Source organism: Sus scrofa, chromosome 5 (assembly GCF_054392235.1).
Source record: "Sus scrofa isolate SSC_HxYL_T2T_F1_AM1 chromosome 5, Sscrofa_HxYL_maternal_Yorkshire_Landrace_v2.0, whole genome shotgun sequence".
In the NCBI taxonomy this organism is placed as follows: domain Eukaryota; kingdom Metazoa; phylum Chordata; class Mammalia; order Artiodactyla; family Suidae; genus Sus; species Sus scrofa.
In genome coordinates, this window is record NC_139387.1 from 2892394 (window position 1) to 2915201 (window position 22808).

Here is a 22808-nt window from a genome sequence, read left to right on the forward strand (position 1 = left end):
TGCCGCTCACGCCCACCACTGCAGGGCTGCCCCTCTGCTCTGCCCATTAGAGGCCGGCCCCTTGCTTGGGGGAGGGGAGGGAGGCGCACCTGAGGCTTGTTCTGCCGGCGCCTCCCGTGGCTGCCTTTCGAGTAAGTTCTCTCGGCTGCAGACCTCGGCGTCTCGGCGGCTGGCTCGCCGCACAGGACAGACCTGGGTTGTAACCAGGGGTCTCAGGACGTCTGGGTGTCTGGTCTTCTTTGGAACCTCGCTAGGTGACCCCACGGGCAGGGCTTTCCAGCCCAAGACCCTCTGCGACGCAAGGTGGGTGCTGCCGGGTGGGGAGGGTCCCTAAATCCCAATCCTTCCACTGCCCAGAGCTTGAACCAGGGGCTCCTGCCTGGGGGGGCTCCCTCCTGGGCTGGGGCCTGAGGGGCTCCTTCCTTATTGTGGGCCTGGGGGCTCCCTCCTGGGTTGGGGCCCCGGGGACTGCTGCCTGGATTGGGAGCCTGGGGGGCTCCTTCCTTATTGTGGGCCTGGGGGGCTCCCTCTTGGGGCCCGGGGGGCTGCTGCCTGGATTGGGAGCCTGGGGGCTCCCTCCTGGGTTGGGGCCTGGGGGGTTCCTTCCTTATTGTGGGCCTGGGGGCTCCCTCCTGGGTTGGGGCCCAGGGGGCTGCTGCCTGGACTGGGAGCCTGGGGGCTCCCTCCTGGGTTGGGGCCCGGGGGGCTGCTGCCTGGATTGGGACCCTGGGTGCTCCCTCCTTATTGTGACCCTGGGGGGCTCCCTCCTGGGTTGGGGCCTGGGGGGCTCCTTCCTTATTGTGGGCCTGGGGGCTCCCTCCTGGGTTGGGGCCTGGGGGGCTCCTTCCTTATTGTGGGCCTGGGGGCTCCCTCCTGGGTTGGGGCCTGGGGGGCTTCTTCCTTATTGTGGGCCTGGGGGCTCCCTCCTGGGTTGGGGCCCAGGGGGCTGCTGCCTGGATTGGGAGCCTGGGGGGCTCCTACCTGGGTTAGGGTTTGGAGGGTTCCCGCCTGGGTTGGGGGGCTGAGGGGCTCCTGCCTCTTGGGTGACAGCGCCCAAGCACGGAACGAGGTGGTGGGACCCTCAGTCCCCTTCCTCTGCTCGGTCCCCCCGGGGACAGCCACCGTCGGCCTGTCCAGTCACAGGGTGGTGCCCAGTGCACCGTTTGTGCCAGGGGTGGCCCCTGCCCCAGGTGGCCTCCCTTTTTCATCTCAGGAACGTTAAAAAACGGCCCAGAAACAAGCCACTGTGGTTTGGAGATTAGGGCCACAGAGAGGCTGCAGCAATGCTGCCCAGTGGCGGTGTCCCTCGGGGCTGCTTGGACTTGGCTGAACTTGGGCCCGACACCTTCGGGTTCTGCTGGAGGCATGTGTGGCGGTGTATTGTTCCAGCCGTGGGGGAAAAATTTTTTTTGCTTTATTGGGGCAGGTGTAGGCCCTGGGATTAGAATGAGATCAATGCAGGGAGGCGGCCCCGTGGGGGAGGGGGAGCCACAGGCTTTGCCGGGAAGGCTGAGAGCTGAGCTATTGAATTAACCTGCGGGCGGTGGGGGCAGGGGGGTAGCCCCGGAGGGGTCAGGGGGGTGCCGGAGGCCAGCCCCTGAGGCCGGGGAGTATACATCCCGATGGGAGGAGGGCCAGGGCGACCGCGAATGTACACCCGGAGACGGCCTCTTTGTCCCTTCTTCCAGGGCGCTGGACTGCTCAGATTTTATGAGCATAAGTGGTTGATTATATAGATAGTTTTTCACTGCGGATTACATCATAGTGTCAAAAGTACATTGGTTGCCTATTAGGCTTTGTTTTCGGATCACATGGTACAGTAGCAATACATCACATTCTAAAATCTTCAGCTTAACTAAATGTAATGAGTACAGTTCAAGGACAAGCAGGTGTAGCATATCGTGGGAAAGAGGAGACCCAGCATAAACCATCTCATGGGCAGCCAGTTCCCACAAGCTGAAGAGGCCACAAACATAACAATTTTTGTCTTCAGACTAGTGTCTCTCTTCAGAGTGCCCTTGGCAGGGAAACAGCATGAGAAAATACAAATCAACTTAGCTAGCTACCGCTAAAAGTTTCTAAAATCAAGGACAAGACTCACAGCTGGGTTGCTTTTGATCAAGAATGATATATGTCTAACTTCCATAGACCTCATTAAAATCCGAACTCTAAAGATTACTGTAACTAGTTAGTAGATAAACACTATGCTTTAATTAAGTTGGATGTGAATAGGGGAAAGTCCTTCAAGATGACATTTTTATTATATTGTTGCAATTGTGTTAAATCACAAATCGCCACAGGAAAATAAGAATGGGAAGTAAGAATAATAAGTAAATAATCAGGAAAGACTGAGGAAAACTGAATAACCAATAAAACAGCAGGAAAGACTAGGTCACCCGAGAAACAATCCGTGTTCTCCGGCACAAACATGGAGACTGTTTTCCCAGGAGAGCCCCAGTTCTTCCCCATCAGCATCAGCGTGAGAGCCGTGTAACCTGAGGCCTGCCCTCGGCTTGGACCGTGCAGGCAGGCTTTCATCCCGACCAGAGGCCCGCCTCTGGCTTGGACCGGGCAGGCGAGCTCCCTTCCTTGGGTAGGAACCTGCCTTTGGGTTTTGCTGCCGTCAGGCAGGGTCCTTTTTTCGAGTCCCTGCATCTTCTCGGCTCCCCGCAGGGGAGGACAGAGCCTTGTTCACTGTGTCTGAGGCCCCCTGGGGATTGAACCCCAGTGGCAAGGGACCCCCCTCCCCAGACAGGGTAGGAGTCACCCCCCTTGGCCAGGTGTGTGCGGGGGGAGAGGGGGTTCTGGGGGGGTAGGGGGGGAAGGATGGGCTTAGACTTGGAAAGTTGGTGTCAGGCACCTGGGGGACATACAGGTGGCTCGCCAGGTGCACTTCTGGGACTCCGTGCTGAGGGCGTGGTCAGGGAAACAGGAACGAGCTCCCCTGTCCCTGTGAGACTGGCCTCAGTTTGCTCCTCGACTTGCTCTTTGGAAGAGGGTTGCCGAGCCCACCCTGAAAGGTGGCTCATAATTGGGGACATAGCCTTGCTGAGATGCCACCTTCTGGAGACATTGGCCAGCCTCTGGCAGCGCTGGGAGGGGTGCCACGGGCCTTTGGGCCTGAGCCCAGGGCTGCTGCTCAGACCCTACAGTGCCCAGGGCGGCCCCCCTGCAGAGGAGCCAGAGGGACAAGCCGTGGCCAGGGAATTGCCCTGGGAGTTGTGTGGCCTCAGAGGGACCCATCTGTTCTGGAATACTCCACTCAGAAGTTGCTTGAAGGGGGGTGTTGGGTTGTTACCTTACAAAGAGAGGGGTGATTCCCGAGCCTTGGCCACCGAGCGTCCCCCGCAGCCCTGGGCTCATTTCTGCTCTAGGCTGGCTCGTCGCTGGTGTCACACCCTCTCCTGCAAGCCCCGGGTCTCTAGTCAGGAGGCATCAAGAATCTGAGCGTCACCAAAGTCACGAGTGACTCACAGGATCACCCACTGAAAGTCTATAAATTATCAATCTCTCATCTTGCTGGTTTAGTCGGACTTGAAGAATCAGTCGTGGGCCACAGCGGAGGCCACCAACCGTCCTCTAAGGGGAAAAAGACACCACAGTCCCTGGTCAACCTACAGGGGCCGGTGCGGAGCCGCCTCCAGGCACAGCAGTTGAGCAAACACGCCGAGGTGTAGACAGCGAATTCGTGGATGCTCATTTATCCATGGACACCTTTTAATTTCACTGTTACCGACTAGAATGTGCCTGAGCTGTCTTGCAGGTGTCACAGCCAGGCTGAGGCTCACCAGGAATTGTAGGGCTCGTCTGGGACAGGGAGTTGGTGACGCCCACCAGCCTTCACCCGTGGCTTTGAGAACGTCCTTGCTCACCCTGGGGACATGTCTTCCAGCGTCTTTGCTTCCCAGCGCCTGTGCCGTCCTCGGCCAGTTTACCTGGAGCAGCAGGCCTGCTGCTGTGACCGGGTGTCCCGCAGTGGAAGGTCTCCTGAGCCCTCATTCCTCCGTCCATCCAAGCCTCCCCCTCTCTCCCGCAGTTGATTGGCCGGCTGGACCACCAGGCCTTTCCAGGCCCGCTGCCTGCCCTGCCCTGACTTGATGTGGCCCTGATTGACCTGCAGACTCCATGGTCCTGGGTCCCGGTCGCCCCTGGGTTTGTTTTTTGTTTTTTTGTTTTTTTAAATGGCCATACCCACAACATGTGGACTTGCCCAGGCCAGGGATTGAATCCAGGGATTTATCACAGGAGCTGGTCTGGAAAAGTCACAGCCTACGCTGGTGACCGGGGCTCAAATGCCCCACCTTCTGATAACATTGTTTCCCAAACCTACTCAGCTCTGCATTTGAAAATTACGTATAACTTGGAGTTGCTTGGTGGCTCAGCCGGTTAAGGATCCTGTGTGGTCACTGCTGTGGCGTGGGTTCGATCCCCAGCCCTGGAACCTCTGCCTACCGCAGGTGTGGCTAATAAATAAATGAGCAAATAAGATCAAGTTATGTATCACCTGTCCGCTTCCTTTTGGATTTCCGATGAGTCTTCAAGCAGAATGTTCCCAGCCCTTGGAGTCTGGCTCCTTGGAGTCATGTGAATTCTGTGAACCCTTTTGACACGAGGATGTGGTGTCTTTGCAGATGCCTGCTCTGTGCCCGTTTCCGAGATCATCACGGTTGAAGAAACAGACGTTAACGGGAAGCAGTACAGCAGCGGGAAGTGGCAGAAGATGGAAAGGCCTTACGCTTTCACAGGTACTGCGGCCGAAAGGCGCTTCAGTCACTCTGGCAGGTCACGTGAAAGGGGAATTTTTTGTCACTTGTTTAACACGCTCCTTGTGTCCTTGGTTTGTGTTGCTCTGTTTTGCTTTTTGGCCGCAGCGGGCAGCGGCTTGATGGGGGATCTCAGTTCCCAGCCCAGGGACTGACCCCAGGCCGCAGTGGTGAAAGTCCCGAGGCCTAACCGCTGGACCGCCAGGGAGCTCAGCTCCATCCTTGGTTTAATCTTTATCGAAAGGTCCTGATATCATTTTTTCCAAGCTCTGCTTCAAAGCAATGATATCTTTTTTCTCTTCTTTCTTTTTTTTAACATGGGTGAAAAGAACTGAGAAATCGGCTCTTTTCCCTGATGAACCTCAGAGGGTGCTGGGGAGTCAGAAGAAAGGGGGCCCTGGGGGCGTTTGGGTGTGAACCCGGGTTTGGTGTGGCCCGCGAGCTCACAGACGTGTTTCTCTGCGCAGTGCATCGTGTGAGGCGGGCCCGGCGGCACCGCTGGAGGTGGGCGCAGGTGACGTTCTGGTGCGCCGACGAGCAGGTGCACCAGCTGTGGCTGCAGACCCTCAGGGAGCTGCTGGAGAAGCTGAGTACGTGGCGTGTGGGTGTGCGTGTGGCTCGGCCCCCGGTAACCACAGGGGATGTGAGGAGCCCCTGTGACTTATAAACGTGTCACTGAGCAGAGGACCAGCAGAGCGTGGGGCCCAGAGCCTGGCCCCCGGGCGTGGGCGCCTTCACCTGCCGGCTGCGAGCCCCTCGGTCCTCTGAGCCTCAGTTTCTTTGCCTGGGAAATGGGGCAGTAGCACCTGCCCTCGAGGTGAGTGGGGGATTAAACCAAGTGTGTGGGGAACACACCTCTGTCCCCTGAGGTGTGTCTGAACGTCCCAGCTGTGAATTATTGCTGTGTAACGAGAGTCCATGCCTCACACTTAACACACGGTAGGTGTCAACTCACTTTGTATCTGGACACACTTTCCTGTTGTTTGGGTACATTCTTAATACACAGTCTCAGCCCCTCAGGCTTCAACCACAGAAAAAGCATGCAATTAGGTTTTCTGTCTTTTAGATGCATTTGGCATCTAGACCAGAAAACTGAATCATCCTGGGAGTCCCCGTTGTGGCTCAGCGGGATACGAACCTGACTGTATCCATGAAGATGTGGGTTTGATCCCTGGCCCCCTCAGTGGGTTAAGGATCCGGTGTTGCCGTGAGCTGTGGTGTAGGTTGTTGACGCTGCTCGGATCTGGTGTGGCTGTGGCCGTGGTGTAGGCCGGCAGCTGCAGCTCCAATTCAAAAACTTCCATACGCCGCAGGTGCGGCCCTAAAACGAAAAAAGAAAAGAAAGAAAGCCGAGTTGTCCTTTCTGTGAAGGAGGCATCACGCAGGAGGAGCCTCAGAGAGACTCCTTGCTTGGAAAGGCACGTGTCGGGTCAGCGTCTGGGCGGAGGGACTGGGTCTCTGCCTTTCGCCATCTGATCCCGCGGGGCTGGACGCGCTTCTCGGCCAGCCGGCCGGCCGGCTTGTTCTGACCTCGCCCCTGTCCTGGCCGTGGTGCTGCCCTCTGCCTGGACCTCTGAACGAGTCTTCTCTGGAGTCCCAGCCTCCCTCCCCCACCCCTTCTCTAGAGCCTTCCTCCTCGGTCCCACCTGTCTCGCCCCTGCTGGCCTCAGGTTGTTTTCATGAGACCCTGAGGTTCAGCCTCCAAGAAAAAGTCCTCTGACCCCACCTCCCATTGACTCTTGGCATTTTTTTTCCCCCTGGAAAAACCTATACAGTTGTGTATCTGCTACAGTCTGCTTGTATCTAAGGATACTATTTAACTCTGGAGTTCCTGCTGTGGTGCAGCGGGGTAAGGGTCTGACTGCAGCGGCTCGGGTTGCTGCCGAGGCACGGATTCGATCCCCGGCCCAACACAGTGGGTCAGGGATCTGGTGTGGCTGCAGCTGTGACATATATAGGTGGCAGCTGGTTCAGATTCCAACCCCTTGCCCGGGAACTCCCTTACGCCGCAGGTGTGGCTGAAATAAAGAAATAAAATATTATGTAATTCTGTTTTTGTCAGATGCTCTGCCATTTTCATCCTGTTACTGCCTGATGTCTGCCGCCACCCTCACCCGCAGCTGAGGGCCTCTTCCTGCTCGGTTCTCTTTTCTTTTCTTTCTCACTTCTTGTTGTTGTTGCCCTTGCGGTACGGGGGGGAGTTCCTGGGCCAGGGGTCCAATCCGAGCTGGAGCTGCGGTCTACGCCGCAGCTGTGGCAACGCCAGATCCTTAACCCACTGGATGCTGGGCCAGGGATTGACCCAGCGCCTCCGCAGAGATAAACCGGATCATTAACCCGCTGCGCCACAGTGGGAGCTCCTTTTTTCTTTTTAAAACCAAAGTATGGTTCATTTACCATGCTGTGTTCGTTTCTGCTGTGTAGCAAGGCGGCTGTTGTCTGTCTGCATTCTTTTTCTTACTCTTTTCCTTTATGGTTTATCACAGCATATGTTGACTCTAGTTCCCTGTGCTCGGACCTTGTCTACCTGTGCTGTGTGTAGCAGTTCGCCTGTGCCACCCCCAAGCTCCCAGTCCTTCCGGCCCCAGACCACCTGCCGCTTGGCAGCCACAAGCCTGTGAGTGGGTTTCTGTTTTGTAGACCGGCTCACTTGTGTCATGTTTTAGATTGCACATGCAGGTGATACGGTATTTTTGTCTTTCTCTTTCTGACTTATTTCACGTAGTGTGGTCCGTCCGTGTTGCTGCAGGAGGCCGTATTCCATGCTTTTTATGGCTGAGTGGTAGTCCGCGGTGTGTGTACCACATCTCCTTTATCCGTCTGTCGATGGACATTTAGGTTGTTTCCATGTCTCGGCTCTTGTAAACGGTGCTGCTGTGGACGTAGGGGTGCACGCATCCTCTGACTGCGGTTTTCTCTGGGTGTGTGGCCAGGAGCGGGATTGCTGGATCACATGGTAGTTCTGTTTTTTGGTTTCTCAGGAGCCTCCACACTGCTCTCCACGGTGTTGTACTCAGATTCCCACCGACAGTGCAGGAGGGTTCCCTTTCTCCACACCCTCTCGAGCATTTGCTAGTCGTACACTTTTTGGGGATGGCCATTCTGATCGATGTGAGGTGGTGCTTCCCTGTGGGTTTGATTTGCAGGCCTCTGATAATTAGTGATGTGGAGCATTTTTTCTTGTGCCTCTGGCCATGAGTATGTCATCTTCAGGGAAATGTCTATGTAGGTTTTCTGCCTGGTTTTGTTTGGTTTTGTTTTTTAGGGCTGCACCTGAAGCATATGGAGGTTCCCAGGCTAGGGATTTGAATCAGAGCTACAATTGCCGGCCTCCACCACAGCCACAGCCACGCCCGATCCAAGCTGCGTCTGCGACCTACACCACAGCTCACGGCAACCCCGGATCCTTAACCCACTGAGCGAGGCCAGGGATCGAACCTGCGTCCCCATGGATGCCAGTCAGATTCGTTTCTGCTGAGCCACGATAGGAACAACGTCTGCCTATTTTTGATTGGATCGTTTGGGGTTTTTTGTTCCTGAGTTGTGTGAGTTGTGTGTGTGTTTGGGATTAAACCCTTGTCAGTCACGTCATTGGCAGCTGTTCCTCCCCACCCCCGCCCTGGGGGGGGGTCTTCTCATTTTGTTTGTGGTTTCTTTTGCCATCGGGAGCTTCTCAGTTTGCTTAAACGCCGTTTATTTTTAAGTTGATTTTTATTTTTATGTACTTATTATCTTTAGCTGCAGCTGTGGCACCTGGAAGTTCCCAGAGCAGGGGCTGAACCTGCACCACAGCTGAGGCAGCGCCAGCCCCTCAACCCACTGCAGCACATGGAAACATCCCCCGTGTGTGTGTTTCTCCTCCACTTGTTGATTTTTGTTTTCATTTCTGTTGCACTGGGAGACTGACCTAAGAGGCACGGGCACAATTTATGCAGGAGAATGTTTTGCCTATGTTCTCTGCCAGGACTTTCGTGGTGTCTTGTCTCTCAGCCTTTTCGAATTTATTTTTGTGCATGTTGGCGGGTGTGTTCTAACTTCACTGATTACAGGCAGCTTGTCCGGCTTTCCCAGCACCGCTTGACCTTTGCTCATGGTATATTCTTGCCTCCTTTGTTGGAGATTAGTTGACTGTAGGTGTGTGGGTTTATTTCTGGGCTCGATTCTGTCCATCGATCCGTATTTATGCCGTTGCCACACTATTTTGATTACTGTAGGTTTTGTCGTATTGTCTGAAGTCTGGGAGGCTTATGCCTCCTGCTTTATTCTTTTTCCTCAGGATTGTTTTGGCAACTCTGGGTCTTAGATGGTTCCATATAAATTTTCGGATTATTTTTCCAGGTCTGTGAAAAATGGCGCGGGTAATTTGATAGGAATTGCATTGAATCTGTAGATGGCTTTGGGTGGTGTGGCCCTCTTAACAGTATGAATTCTTCCAGTCTAAGAATCATCTTTAAGAGAAATTAATCATCCGTTTCTACCGAATCATCTTTGAATCGTCTCTAATTTCCTACATCAATGTTGATAGTTCTCAGCATGTAAGTCTTTTGCCTCCTTGGTCAGGTTTATTCCTAAGGTTTTTTTTTTTTTTTTTTTTTAATGCCATTTTAAAGGGTATTATTTTTTACATTCACTTTCTGACATTTCATTATTGGTGTAAAGAAATGCAACTGATTTCTGGATGGTAACCTTGCATCCTGCTACCTTGCGGAATTCGTTTATTAGTTCTAGTAGGTTCTGTGCGGTGTCTTTATGGTTTTCCGTGTGTAGTGTCATGTCATCTGCATGTAGTGACAATTTTACCTCTTCCCTTCTGCTTTGGATGCCTTTTACTTCTTTGTCTGGTCTTATTGCCATGGCCAGGACCTCCATGCTGTGTGGAATGGAGGCGGTGAAAATAGGCGTCCTTGTCTTTTTCCAGATCTGCTTAGTGTTTCCTTGAAGGATAACGAGATACAGAGCAGTTCTCAGGTCCTGTGTGTGTGGCTCCCACACTGAGCGCCCTCGGGTAACCAGCGCCCAGATGAAGAGACAGTAAGTGCTGCCAGCCTCCGCTGAAGGTGACCTTTAACCCCTGGGTTCGTTCTGTGCTGCCGGTGAATTGGATCACAGCACATGCTGTTTGTCCGGCTCCTGTGGAGTTTATCCATGTTGCCATGTGTGGTGCAGGCGACTCCCTCTCAGGGCTGCGTGGGGTTCCGTGGGGTGAACGTCTGGCCACTGAGGGCCTCCTGACGCGGCTGTCGTGAGCAGTGGGGTTCTGGAATGCTCTGGCACGTGTCTCATGGTGCACACGTGCACACCTGGGAGCAGCCTTGGGGCCAGGCCGTGGCGTGTGCTGATCCTCAGAGCTGGCCACGCCGCCTTCCAGACTGGAGGTTCCAGACCCATGCCCACAGCAGGGGCCCCAGCGCTGCTGGCCCCACACTTAACCACACGTTTAAAGTTGTAGTTACTCTAGTGGGCGTTAGTCGTCTTGCATCATGGGTTTAATTGGCACGTCTCTGATACCCAGCGAAGTGGAGAAGTACATTCTTAGGTCCACAGGGCACCCGGAGATCCAGCTCTGTGACGTGTCTGTTCTGGTCCCTCGTCCATTTGTTTGCTGGGGTGTCGTCTTAACGACGTGTAGAAATTCTTTACATATTTGCAGATGTGACCCCTTTATTGGGCTTCTTTAAACTGGCTGTTTGAATTCTAGATCTTGTCTCCATTGTATAGCTTGTGTTTTTACTCTCTTTGTTCAATTCTTGTGCTAAACAGTCTTTCTCTCTCTCTCTGTTGGCTGCCCCTGTGGCCTATGGAAGTTCCTGGGCCGGGGATGGAACCTGTGCCACCACTGCACCCTAGCTGCGGCAATACCAGATCCGTAACCCACTGCGCCAGGCCAGGGATGGAAACAGGGGCCCATAGGGACAAGCCGCATGGTTGCCCACTCTGCCACCGTGGGGACTCCCTGTTCATCTTTTTAAAAATCCAAAAACTATGGTCAGTGTGTGTCCTATTTAGGACATCTTTGTCTACTCCAACGCCACGATGATGTTTGCTTAAAGCTTTGTGTCTTGGAGTTCCCTCGTGGCTCAGTGGGTTAGGGATCTGGGCACATCCGAGAAGAAAAGCCTTGTGTCTCACGTTGGGTCTACGGTCCATTTGGAACGGGTGTGTGGAGCGAGGCAAGCCGTCCAGGTTCATGCCCCTTAAACATCAGTATCTGTTTCACCCCACGCCACGTGCAGGAAAGACTGTCCCTTCCCCATGGTGCTGCGGTGCTGTTATTTGTTATTTATTTGTGTTATCTGTGTACAGACATTTATTAGAATTTTGCGCGTCACCTCGTGTCCAATGACATTGCTAAATTCACTTATTAATTTTAAGAATTTGAGGATTCTTTTTGTAAACTGCGAATAAGGACAATTCTGGTTTTTTCCATCTTAGTTCTTGTGCATTTTTCTTTTCTTTTCTTACCCTTCGCCCCAGTTTGGCCTCCAGGGCGGGGGGAAGAGTCTTAAACCTGCTCTCAGGGAAACTTTTCATATCTATCAGGATGTGTCTTAGGTTTTTTTTTGCTTTTTTTTAGGGCCGCACCTGCAGCATATGGAGTTTCCCAGGCTGAGGGTCGAATCCGAGCTGCAGCTACCAGCCTGCACCACAGACACGGCCACAGCAGATCTGAGCTGCCTCGGCAGCCTACACCACGGCTCACGGCAACACCAGATCCTCAACCCACGGAGCGAGGCCAGGGATCAGACCCCCATCCTCCTGGAACCTAGGCGGGGTTGTGGACCACTGAGCCACGACGGGAACCCCCGAAAAGGCTTCCTGTCAGATAGCACCGAGCCGGATTCTAGAAGCACCTCGGCTTGGTTTGGGGCGGCCCCGCGGCTCTTTGGCCACGGCCCCCCCTGGAGACCCGCTCCCCGCGCTCGCTGTTTTGCAGCCTCCAGACCCAAGCACTTGCTGGTGTTCGTCAATCCGCTGGGGGGGAAAGGACACGGCCGGCGGGTCTACGAGAGGAAGGTGGCGCCGCTGTTCGCACTCGCCTCCATCACCGCCGAGATCATCGGTAAGGGCCACGCCGCCGCCAAGCGGGCAGGAGAGGCCCTGACAGCGGGTGGCGCTTTGCACGCTGTCAGACGAGTCGAGCAAGGCGGAATGTTGGGGTGTTTGCATTCCGGAGTGAGCAGCGTGGAAAAGAGGGACGTGGACCTTTCTAGCCGGGTCTCAGCGTCGCAGGCGCACGGGAGGATCGCTAGGAGGATAGAGGGACAAAGATCGCGGGTACAGAGGAGTTTCGCAAGAGACAGAGCATCTAGTCAGATCTAGAAATAATTTCACCAATAAGTCGCATCTTAAGAAACACAGTGGGGGAGTTCCCGTTGTGGCGCAGTGTGTTCAGATTCCAACTTCAGCGGCTCAGCTTCTGCAGAGGCGCGGGTTCGATCCCTGGTCGGGTGCAGTGGGTTAAAGGATCCAGCGTTACTACAGCTATGGTCTAGGTCGAAGCTGTGGCTTGGATTCAGTCTCTGGCCTGGGAGCTTCTCTGTGCCACAGGTGTGGCCACCAAAGAAGAGAGTCAGTTCCTGTGGCTCAGCAGTAAGGAGCCTGACTAGTTTTCATGAGGATGCAGGTTCGCTCCTTGGCCTCGCTCAGTGGGTTAAGGATCCGGGGTTGCCGTGAGCTGTGCTCTAGGTTGCCGATGTGGCTCAGGTCCCACGTTGCTGGGGCTGTGGTACAGGCCGGCTACTGTAGCTCCGATTTGACCCCTAGGTTGGGAACTTCCATATGTTGCAGGTGCGGTCCTAAAAAGCAAAAAAAAAAAGAAGACACCTGATGGGATGCCTGGTTTGCAGCAGCCCTGAGTTTCCAAGCAATTTCTCGATGCCGGGAGGGTGTGGGGAGGCGACTTCTCCCCTTCAGAGCTTTGAGGGTTTCGTGTAAACTTACCCACACACCGCTTGGCAGTGTGGGTCGAGAGCTTCTAAAAGACATGGGTTGTGCCCAGTCTTGGCGTTTTCTAAACCTTCCTGGAAAGAGTCAGCCGCATAAACTGATGTGCCCAGATACCCATTGCCGCGGTTGTTATAGGAACACACTGGAAACAGCTTCGGCTCCAAACCTGGAAACATGGAGACAGAATCATGGCAAATCTGGAGGAATCGTTCATAGCGCTTTCAAGTAGTCTTTACAAGAAGTTTTTAATGATAAAAAAGTGTGATAAAATGTTGGGAAAACAAGGACAAGGAAATCAAGGACAAAATTGTGTGTGCAAGGGACTCAGTAGAGTTTTTGTTACACTGAGCACACACACTATGGATTGACTCTTTACATTTTGGTATATTCCTACTTTTTTTTTTTTTTTTTTTTTTTTTTTTTTTGTCTTTTTGCCATTTCTTGGGCCGCTCCCGCGGCATATGGAGGTTCCCAGGCCAGGGGTTGAATCGGAGCTATAGCCACCGGCCTACACCAGAGCCACAGCTCATGGTAACGCTGGATCGTTAACCCACTGAGCCAAGGGCAGGGATTGAACCCGCAACCTCATGGTTCCTAATCGGATTTGTTACCCACTGCGCCACGACGGGAACTCCATGTTCCTACATTTTTAAAAGTCTCTTGCCGACTAAGGGAAAACTATAAAACAGAAGGTGCAATCTCTTTCAAAAAGAGTTATTTGTTGGTGGAGTTCCCATGCGGTGCAGCAGGTTACGGATCTGGCTTTGTCACTGCAGCTGCTCTGGTCGCTGCCGTGGCGTGGGTTCGAGCCCTGGCCCGGGAACTTGCGCATGCCACAGGTGAGGCCAAAAAGAACGAATATGAGGTCTTTACTGGTAGAGTGTATCTGAGGTAGGGCCGCTTTCCCCCGAGGGCAGAGCCAGCCCTTCCCGCGAAAGGGGTGTGGGTACGATCCAAGGAGGGACCTCTCACGGGAAGCCCGCCTGAAGAACTCATGGGACCTCGTTTAAAAGCGTGGTTTACGTGCCGTCTGCCTCAAACAGGAGTCACAGATTTGAACAGAACCCACACAATGTGATGCTCTTTCCCCGCAGTGACAGAGCGCGCTAATCACGCCAAGGAGAGTTTATACGAGCTCAACATAGACAAATACGACGGGTGAGTGAGCGGCCGTCCTCTGGCGACTAAGTGGCCAGTTGCAGTCAAGTGTCCCCCGTCTGTCTTCGTTCCCTTCACCCCCTCTCCTTACATCGCTTTTCCTCGCTGTGGACTAAACACGCGTCTCCTAGAAAATCGGAAAAAGCAGAAAAACTTGGAGTCGCAGGTTCTTGTGCTGCTTGGGAAACCCCGTTTAAAGGTTTTGTCTTCCCTTTTGTCTGCTGCCTGCGTGTCCGTCTTTTCCGCGTCATTTGAAAGTATGGCATCGACGTGATTGTCGTTTGCCCCTAAATACTTGGGATGTGCTCTTACAGGGTCAGAATGCAATGGTGAGGAGTTCCCTGGTAGCTCAGTGGGTTGAGGATCCGGCGTTGTTACTGCAGCCGTTTGGGGTGCTGCTATGGTGGGAGTTCGATCCCTGGCCTGGGCACTTCCTGCTGTGGCCGAAAAACCCAAATGCAGTGATGGGAAATCAGCACGGATACGATGCAGTTACCTTAAGTTTGCCGTGCTTATCCAGAGCCTGCCCCGTGTTGTTTGTTTCTCTGAAGCAGAAGAGCTTGGGTCCTGATTGCCTGCAGTCAGTGGTGGTGTCTCTCTGGTCCCTGTAACTTGGAGCAGATCCTCAGCCTTCTTGGGGTGGCTGCATTGTGAGGGAAGGGGCAGACACTTTGCAGCACGTCCCTTGGTCTTGGGTCTGTGCGTGTCCCCTTGTGCCTCCCTCCCAGCCTTGTCTTTTTAGGGCCACAGTGCGGCATATGGAAGTTCCCAGGGGGCCACATCCGGCCACAGCAATGCGGGATCTGAGCCTCATCTGTGACTTACATGGTAGGCGGTGGCCAGAACCTGTAACCTCTGGGAGCCTGGCTGGCGGCTGTGGCGGGCGTGGGGAGGGCTGTCTCTGCAGGGCTTGGGCACAGGCCCGGCTCTAAAGAGATCTGATGCAGGAAGGGAGGAGAAACGGAGGGGTGGGGCCCCGGTGCGCCTCGGAGCGGGCGGGCGGGGGGCGCCGCGGCCTCACCGCTGTGTTCCTTCGCAGCATCGTCTGTGTGGGCGGCGACGGCATGTTCAGCGAGGTCCTGCACGGCCTGGTGGGCAGGACGCAGAGGGACGCCGGCGTGGACCAGAACCACCCCCGGGCGGCGCTGGTGCCCAGCCCGCTGCGGATCGGCATCATCCCTGCGGGTACGGAGGCCGGGCCGGCGGGGTCGGGCGCGAGCGCGGACTCGGGTCGGGCTGCTCCTGGGCTTTCCCTGCATGGCCCTGACTTTGTCAGGGTGCTTGCATCACCGCGCCTGTCACTGGGGCCTCTGAGCCAGGGCTCCTCACCCGTTAAAGGGCCGCGACCACTGCTGCCTGTGGAAGGGGCCCTGTCCCCCTCCCCCGGCGGCGGCTGAGAACCAGCCGCTGGGGAGGTGGCTCTTTGGTGGTGGGCAGGGGCGGGGGCACTGAGTTGTCACCGCGCTCCCAGAGCACAGTCGGGGAGAAGGGGAGCAGGCGTCTCTGGAAGCAGGGCCTGGTGCCTGGAGCGAGGCCTCCGGGGGTGACGAGGTCAGGGGCTGGCCGTGGCCAGAGGGGCTGGCGCAGTGTTTTGTGTCTCTGGTTCTTTGAATAAACACCAGGTAGACGGTGAGGCAGGGCTTGCCAACAACTCGGTGGGAGGCGGCCCCTTCCTCGCCCTGTGTCTGGGCCTTCAGGGGCCATGCACGGGTGGCGGGGACCCTGGTGGGTCAGGCTCCAGGGAACATCCTCGGCCTCGGCCCTGGATGGTGCCTTGACCAGTTTCTTGGGTGAGGATGCCGGGTGGGAGGTCGAGGTGGTGAGGTCGCCCAGAAGGGCGGGGGAGGTGGAGTTCAGAGGCCGCCCCGCCCCCGCCCCGCCCTCCCCTCGCCCCCGCCCTCCCCTCGCCCCTCCTCACCTCGCCCCGCCCTCTCGGGGCCCCGCCCCGAAGTCTGTCTGCACTTGACTGGGCACCAACTGTGGTTCAGGGCGTCCCCTCGGTGAGTCACAGGTCCCCCAACGTTGCTTCCAGGTTTAATCCCGTATGTGCTGCTTCTGGACTACATGAATTTTGTCTGCTTTCCATTCATTCCCCCTTCAGGCCTTTTCTCACCATTTGCCGCCGTAGCACTGATGCCTAAGACCCTAAGCTACTGAAGTGGTGACAGCACCAGAGCTCACGCGGGCCCTGCATGCTGCAGCCCGGCTGGACTGAGTTGTGCGTTGTGGGATCAGGGCTTTGAGGCTCAGCAGACACACAAACAGCGTGGCATCAAAGGGTCCCCAATGGTGGGCACAGTGCAGAGAAAACGCTGGGACTGGGGTTTGGGCGAGTGGCTGGGAGCACTTCTTCCAAGGGGGGGCAGGGGCCTTTCCGAGAGGTGACAGGTAGAGGGCCGGGCACAGGCCACGCCAAGGGTCAGTTGGGGCAGAGGGCAATGATGGGAGCCAGCTGTGTGCTCAAGGCGGGGGGCTGGAGGGGCTGGAGAAGGGCCCTGGGTCAGGCTTGTATCTTGAGGGCCAGGGTGACACCACCACCCCCACTCCCACCCCCTTTCCAGTCTACAGCAGAGGTTGGGGTGGGGTGGGGGGCAGCAGGATCCAGCCCAAGCGCCAGGGGGCCTTTGCAGTGTGACACCACTACCAGGGGGCAGGAGGACAGTGGCCTGCATCTGGGACAGGGTGCTCCAGGCAGAAGGAGTGGCACGTGCAGAGGCCCTAAGGCAGGGGCAGGCTTGGCTGTGGGTGGTGCTGTCAGGTCAGGTGTTGCGAGCAGGTGAGTAGGAGGCAGAGCATAGGTGTGGGGCTCGGGTGGGGGCTGGCCCCACAAAGCCAGGCTGATCACCTTCTTTAAAAATCCTGCTTTTCAGCACACTAATCCCTGGGTTCTGTTAGAAACTCGCCATTTCATTGCCCGAAGGACGGGGAACACGCGTCCACCGCAGGCCCGCGAATCCTCTGCTTTGTCTGTAGCTCCAAGCGCCTGCAGGTTCTGCACCATCTCACAGTCCCGTGGAAGCCCTGGCCGTTAGTTCCTAGTGAGTGAACTCGGAAACGCGGGCCACGTCCAGCCCAGCCCCCTGGGGCAGGCGGTTTGCCTGAGGTGTGGCCCTGGCCTGACCGTCTGTCTGACCAGGAAGGCCGTCAGCCTGTCCCGGCTGTGCCCGCTGTTCCCACAGGAAACGCCTCTGATGACGAGACGCCCTCGTTGTGAGCAGTCATCAGAAGAGCAGGTGGTTGTGGTTGTAAGTTGACCGTGTGGCAGGTCAGAAATGCTGGCTTCTCCCCCAAAAGAGATCCCTACCTGAAGTTTTTTGTAAGACTTTCAACTTGGTTTTTATGTCTGCTTGATACAGAGCAGTTGGATTCTTCATTTCTAGGCCCAGAAAGAAAGACTTTATTTTTTTATTTTTTGTCTTTTTGCTGTTTCTTGGGCCGCTCCTGGCAGCATATGGAGGTTCCCAGGCTAGGGGTCGAATCGGAGCTGTAGCCACTGGCCTACACCACAGCCACAGCAACGCGGGATCCGAGCCGCGTCTGCAACCTACACCACAGCTCACGGCAACACCGGATCGTTAACCCACTGAGCAAGGCCAGGGACCGAACCCTCAACCTCATGGTTCCTAGTTGGATTCGTTAACCACTGCGCCACGACGGGAACTCCAGAAAGACTCTAAACGTCTGAAGGACATGAAACTCCTGTTTGTTCATCTCCGTTGAGGTCATTGCTGGATTTCTACTGATTAAAAGATTTCTGAGAACACAAGTTCTATCTGAGCAAATGCAGGCGAGGCTGGGTGTCTGATCAGATGTGTCCCGAGGGTGGTTTGTGAAGACAGTTAAACGGTGCCCTCGGCTGAGGGAGGCGTGGGCTCTGGGGCAACTGCTGGAAGGTTTAGGCCCCAAAGGATTCTGCCTTGGGAGCAGTTCACGTTCATTTAGTGGCTCTTCTGAAGGTGATTCTCTCAGCAACGTTTCTAGCTGTTAGTGGGCGCCCGCAGCCAGAGGGAGTAGGGGATGGTCGGAAACCACGTAGTTTTCCCGAAATACCGTTGATTACATTTTAAGAATGAGCCCCTCCTATTAGCGTAAACATTGATTTAAACAGTTTTACTTTGGGGCTCATTTTTGGAATGAGATGGCGTTCAAGTCTTCAGAGTAACACAAAAGAAAAATAGCTGTATGAGAAGTACGAGTTTGTGTGTATTTATATCTCAGGCTGGGCCAGATTCTGTTCCTCTGGATGGCAAAGGCTGTTTGCCGTCCAGCGCGTCTGTCTAGAACCACGAGCTTTCAGGCTCCCTCGGACGTCGCTTAGGACAGGCCTTGTGGGGTGTCTGGGGCCCGAGGGCCCAGCACCCACCTGCCCGCGGCCGGGCCTGTGCACCTGTTCATGCTGCGGCCATTTCCTGTCGGGTCTCGGTCGTGCTGGTTGTGTGTCTGTGGGGTTAGTTAGTGAGCGGTTCTGGGTCCGTCAGTTTATTCTCCACGGGTTCTGAGCTCTTCAGCAGTCGCGACACGGGGTGGATTGCTGTGCCCCACCCCGAACCCACTGATCAGAGTCTCGGCCGTGGGCTGCCCTGCTATAAAGAAGCGCCTGGGAGATTCTCTGCCCCCTCAGGTGGAGGGCGGAGACCGGGGCAGGCCCCTAGCATCACCCCCATGCCCCTGGGGTCCAGGCGCTAGCTGGGTGCTCTGAGGTCACCCCCACTTAGAGATGGGCATGGGCAGGAGTTGGCGGAGCCCTGGCCAAGCCTGTAGGGTTCGGAGCGGGGCCAGCTGGACCCTCACGCCCAGCTGCTGTGCCCCAGGACTCAGGCGGGTGGGCTCTGGGCTCGCTCCACGCACGGCAGGTCTGTGGGGCTTTTTCTGCGACCTGCGTGAGCTGTTCTTGCCTCGCTGCACCTTCCCACTGGCCGCGTCTCTGCGCAGAGACCCTCTGATCTCGTGGTCTGGGGCCCTGGGGCTACTGCCCGTCTTTGTAGCAGCTGGGAGTGGGGACACCATGCAGGGCGCCAAGCCGCAGGCCTCTCCCCAAGACGGGGCTCAGGAGCAGCCCCGAAAGCTCTGAGGAGCTGGCTGATATCCGGCCAAGGTCAGGCTCCGTGTTCTTGATGACTCAGCCTCAAAGATTAAATCTCGTAGGTGAGTTTGCATCTGTTCTTCTGATGTGCGCCAGGGCCGTGGAGGAGCCCAGCACTCACGGGAACTCATGGCAGTCCTCAATTTATTCGTCACGTTAAGGCCCTTGTCCCCCTTTTAGGGTCCACGGACTGTGTGTGTTATTCGACGGTGGGCACGAACGACGCGGAAACCTCAGCTCTGCACATCATCCTGGGTAGGCGTCCTCCCAGCGCTGGGCTTGCTCGCTCCCCGCGCTCCCGCGGGCGTCCACCAGCAGGACCCTGACTGCTGCCTCTTCCCTGCCGTCTCCCAGCCCAGTCCCCAGGGGGGACCTGCAGAACCCTCCAGTGCCTCCCCTCCAAGTCCTGGGGGTCCCGGGCACCCTGGCCGGCTGTCCCCAGTGTCCCCTGCACCAGCAGGTGCCCCTCAGCCCTGACCCATCCCCACAGAGAGCCCTGCACTCTGTCCTCCCCCCTCGTCACCCTGTTAGAACAGGTCTTCCTGGCTGGACCCTGTCCCTCGCCACCCCACACCGCTTGTCACACTGCACAGAGCTGTCCAGGTGGCAGCAGGGCACACATGTGGCTTCTGGTCCTTGTCCCTGCTGGCAGTGCAGCTCACAGCCACCCAGAGTCTCGGGAGGGCTGTGTTTCCAGAGGGCGCGTCCGTGGTTGTACCTTCTAGAATGCCCCGCGCCTTCTCCTCCTCCCCGAGTCCACTTCCTCTTACTTAGTGGCGTTTCGCAGGCTTCATGGTCACAGTGTTTGTCCCCCCCACCCCCACCCCGCAGAACAGCTTTCCAGGCCTCTTTAGGAAAAGTGAGTCAAATGTAGTCATTTCAGCCGAGAGCAGGCAGCCCCAAGGGAGACAACCGTGGCCTTGGCTGAGACCGCCGTCCGCGCGTCTTCGCTTTCGGGCCGCGAGCCGTCGGGCCGGCCAGGCGCTGCTAGGGGCGGCCTCTCTCCGCAGGGGACTCGCTGTCCATGGACGTGTCGTCCGTGCACCACGGTGGCACGCTGCTGCGCTACTTCGTGTCCCTGCTGGGGTACGGCTTCTACGGGGACCTCATCAAGGACAGTGAAAAGAAGCGGTGGATGGGCCTCGTCCGCTACGACTTCTCAGGTGACCCATTAAGGGGGGGTGAGTGGGGGGGCCGGGGGCGGGGGGGCCCGCATAGAGAGGCCCGAGGGGAGGACGCCGGGGGCGGCTGCTCAGCGCAGCGGTGAGAACACAGGCGATGCTTGTCTGTTGAGTTTGCCGACCCCCGAGCCCAGCGCGTCTTGCTTGCAAACAATTGCCGTAACGACACCCGAGGCGACAGCCCCGTGAGGAGGACAGTGACATGGTTTCAAGTGCGGCGAGAATTCCTAAAGTATAACCGGGAGGCGAAGTGAGCAGATGCTGTTGAAAAAGTGGCTCAGGGCAGGGGCACCACAAGCCTTTAGTTTAAAAACAAAACAAAACAAAAGCTCAATCTGCGAGGCCCAGTAAAATGAAGAACGATAAGTGGAGGTATCCCTGTGTAAGTTGAAGAATTCCAAGCACTAATATCTAAACACTAAAGTCTTTTGGGGGAGAGAGAGGAGTAATACCTCAGTGAGCTTGACTCATTAAAAATACCTGCTTAATCAAGTACAGCGTTGGAGTTCCCGTCATGGCTCAGTGGTTATCAAATCCAGCTAGGAACCACGGGGTTGCAGGTTCGATCCCTGGCCTCGCCAAGTGGGTTAAGGACCCAGCGTTGCCGTGAGCTGTGGTGTGGTTCACAGACGCAGCTCGGATCCGGCGTGGCTGTGGCTCTGGCGTAGGCCGGCGGCTACAGCTCCAATTGGACCCCTAGCCTGGGAACCTCCATATGCCCTGAGTGCAACCCTAAAAAAGACAAAACAATTTAAAAAATGAAAAAGTACCGTGTGGCTTTAAAATAAAAACAGAAGAACCGCCGGAGTGGCACATGTGCGGAAACCCTGATGAGGAAGAGGTGAGATGAAGTGAAGAAAGCCAGGGGCGCGTCAGTGACCTAAGTGCCATTGTCCCAGCCACCCGAGGTCGGGCCAGCGGTTCAGGTCTCGGGCCCCCGGGAGGGCAGGCCCCACGTTGTGTCCCTCCACGGGACTAGGTCCAAGGTGCCCAGCCGCATGCCAGGTGCCAGAGGAGCAGGACGGGCAGGCCCAGGTCCTGGGCTGGAGGGCAGCTGGGTTGGAGCTGAGGCCACCCCGTGTGTTCTGGCCTGTGCCCTTGTCACCTTGTGCTGATGGCACGTGATGAGTGGGGCCTGGGTACCGTGTTGAAGGACGGAGGCCTCAGTGCTGGGGGCAGGGTCCAGTGGCCCACCGTGACACAGACGTGACCGTGGCCAGCGCCTGCCCAGCCTCTGGCTTGGGGGAGTGGGGTTGCCATTGGACACGCAGGCTAATGCAGGGTCCTGCTGTGGCCCGGGCACCCTTAGGCCCTGCCCCCCATGTCCTGCTGGCCAACTTCGCCAGGTTGGCACATCTGGTAGGTGTGAGGAAGGCCAGGCAGCCTTGGGGGAGCCAGCAGCACGGCAGGCCACACATTGTGGTTTGCCAGAGGGGGCAGTCACTGTCTGCTGGTCGTGCTGCGTGGCCTTTCTTCTGAGTTCTTCAGGACACCAAAGCTGTGGATGATGGGGTCACGCCTTCAGAGGGCAGGACCCAGAGGCCACCACGTCAAGGCCACCAGGGGTCACTGGTGTCAAGGGTCCCCTCTGCTGGCGTAGAAGGCAGCTCTGGGGGCCAGGAACCATAGTCCCCAGGGCGGTGGGGGGCTCAGCCTGGAGCAGGAGGGGCCCCTGTGCTCCCATAGGCACTCTGTCCCCAGGCATTTGGGGTGACCCGCTGCTCTGCGGAGGCTGGAGGCTCAGCCTCCTGTCCAGAGAGTGAGGCGTGTGGGGTCTCTCGTCTCGCCCTCCCAGGCCTGAAGACCTTCCTGTCGCATCACTGCTACGAGGGCACGGTGTCCTTCCTCCCGGCGCAGCACGCCGTGGGCTCTCCCAGGGACAGGAAGCCCTGCCGGGCGGGGTAAGCACGGTCTGTGGGTTTCCGCTCAGTGATGGGGGTGGGCTGGGCTGTCCACGTTGGCTTCTGTCGGGAACTTGCCGTGTAGACGGGAGATGCCCGTTTAGCGTGGCCAGTGTCATGCCTGGGGTCCCACGGGATCCCAGCACCCTGGAGGACTTCCTGCTGTGGCCCAGGGTCAACCTGGTGGCAGGCTCCCGTCACCCTGTCTGCTCCAGCGGGGAGTCCTCGGGCCCCCCCTACTGGGGGATCTGAAGTGAAAAACACGTGTCAGAAGTGGTGAAGACGAGTCCCTTTACGGACAGCTCTGTGCGCCTGCGGGGCGTCCAGCAGGCTGTGACTCCGCCAGGTGGGGGCCGGGGCCAAGGGCGGGGCTGAGGCTGAACTGACATTTCTACAGACGCACTGGTGACAAGCGGCGGTGCCTTTTCCACCCTGGGAGCCCCCAGCGTGCCCTACAGCACGTGCCCGGTTTCAAGCAGAGCCTGGAGTGAAGGTTAAAATCAGTCGCCCTCTGCCCCACGCCCGCTGGCCGCCGTCTTGTCCCTACTCTGGGGTCTGAGGACGCAGAGAGGCTCTGGGGCTTTGATGGACTCGAGGTCTTCCGTCCCCCGGTCCTTGCCCTGTTTAAGTCAAGAATTTGAGGTCGCGAAAGTGAGTGGTCAGAGGCCCGGCCGCTGACTCAGCGGCTGACAAAGCTCATTCCGCCGGCGGGGCCCCTGGCCCGCTTGATGGCACGCGTCCCGTGGGGCCCAGGACCTGTCACAGGGACGGGAAC

At 56.8% G+C, this 22808-nt stretch overlaps 1 protein-coding gene across 8 annotated transcripts in view; it reads left to right on the plus strand.

Moving 5' to 3' along the window:
- CERK (ceramide kinase) overlaps window positions 1-22808 on the plus strand; it is a 51581-nt gene that overhangs the window by 21348 nt on the left and 7425 nt on the right. For 4 of the 8 annotated variants that reach the window (XM_021093094.2, XM_085025383.1, XM_085025382.1 and 1 more), the window contains 8 exons: window positions 4632-4745; window positions 5231-5353; window positions 11698-11823; window positions 13805-13868; window positions 14908-15053; window positions 19132-19206; window positions 19962-20114; window positions 21928-22033. In XM_021093094.2, the coding sequence (XP_020948753.2) occupies window positions 4632-4745; window positions 5231-5353; window positions 11698-11823; window positions 13805-13868; window positions 14908-15053; window positions 19132-19206; window positions 19962-20114; window positions 21928-22033 (907 nt within the window). Of the gene's footprint in view, window positions 1-122; window positions 304-4631; window positions 4746-5230; window positions 5354-11697; window positions 11824-13804; window positions 13869-14907; window positions 15054-15969; window positions 16158-16738; window positions 16907-19131; window positions 19207-19961; window positions 20115-21927; window positions 22034-22808 lie in introns of those variants that run through there. The other 4 variants (XM_085025380.1, XM_085025385.1, XM_085025379.1 and 1 more) reach the window with 4 other exon arrangements.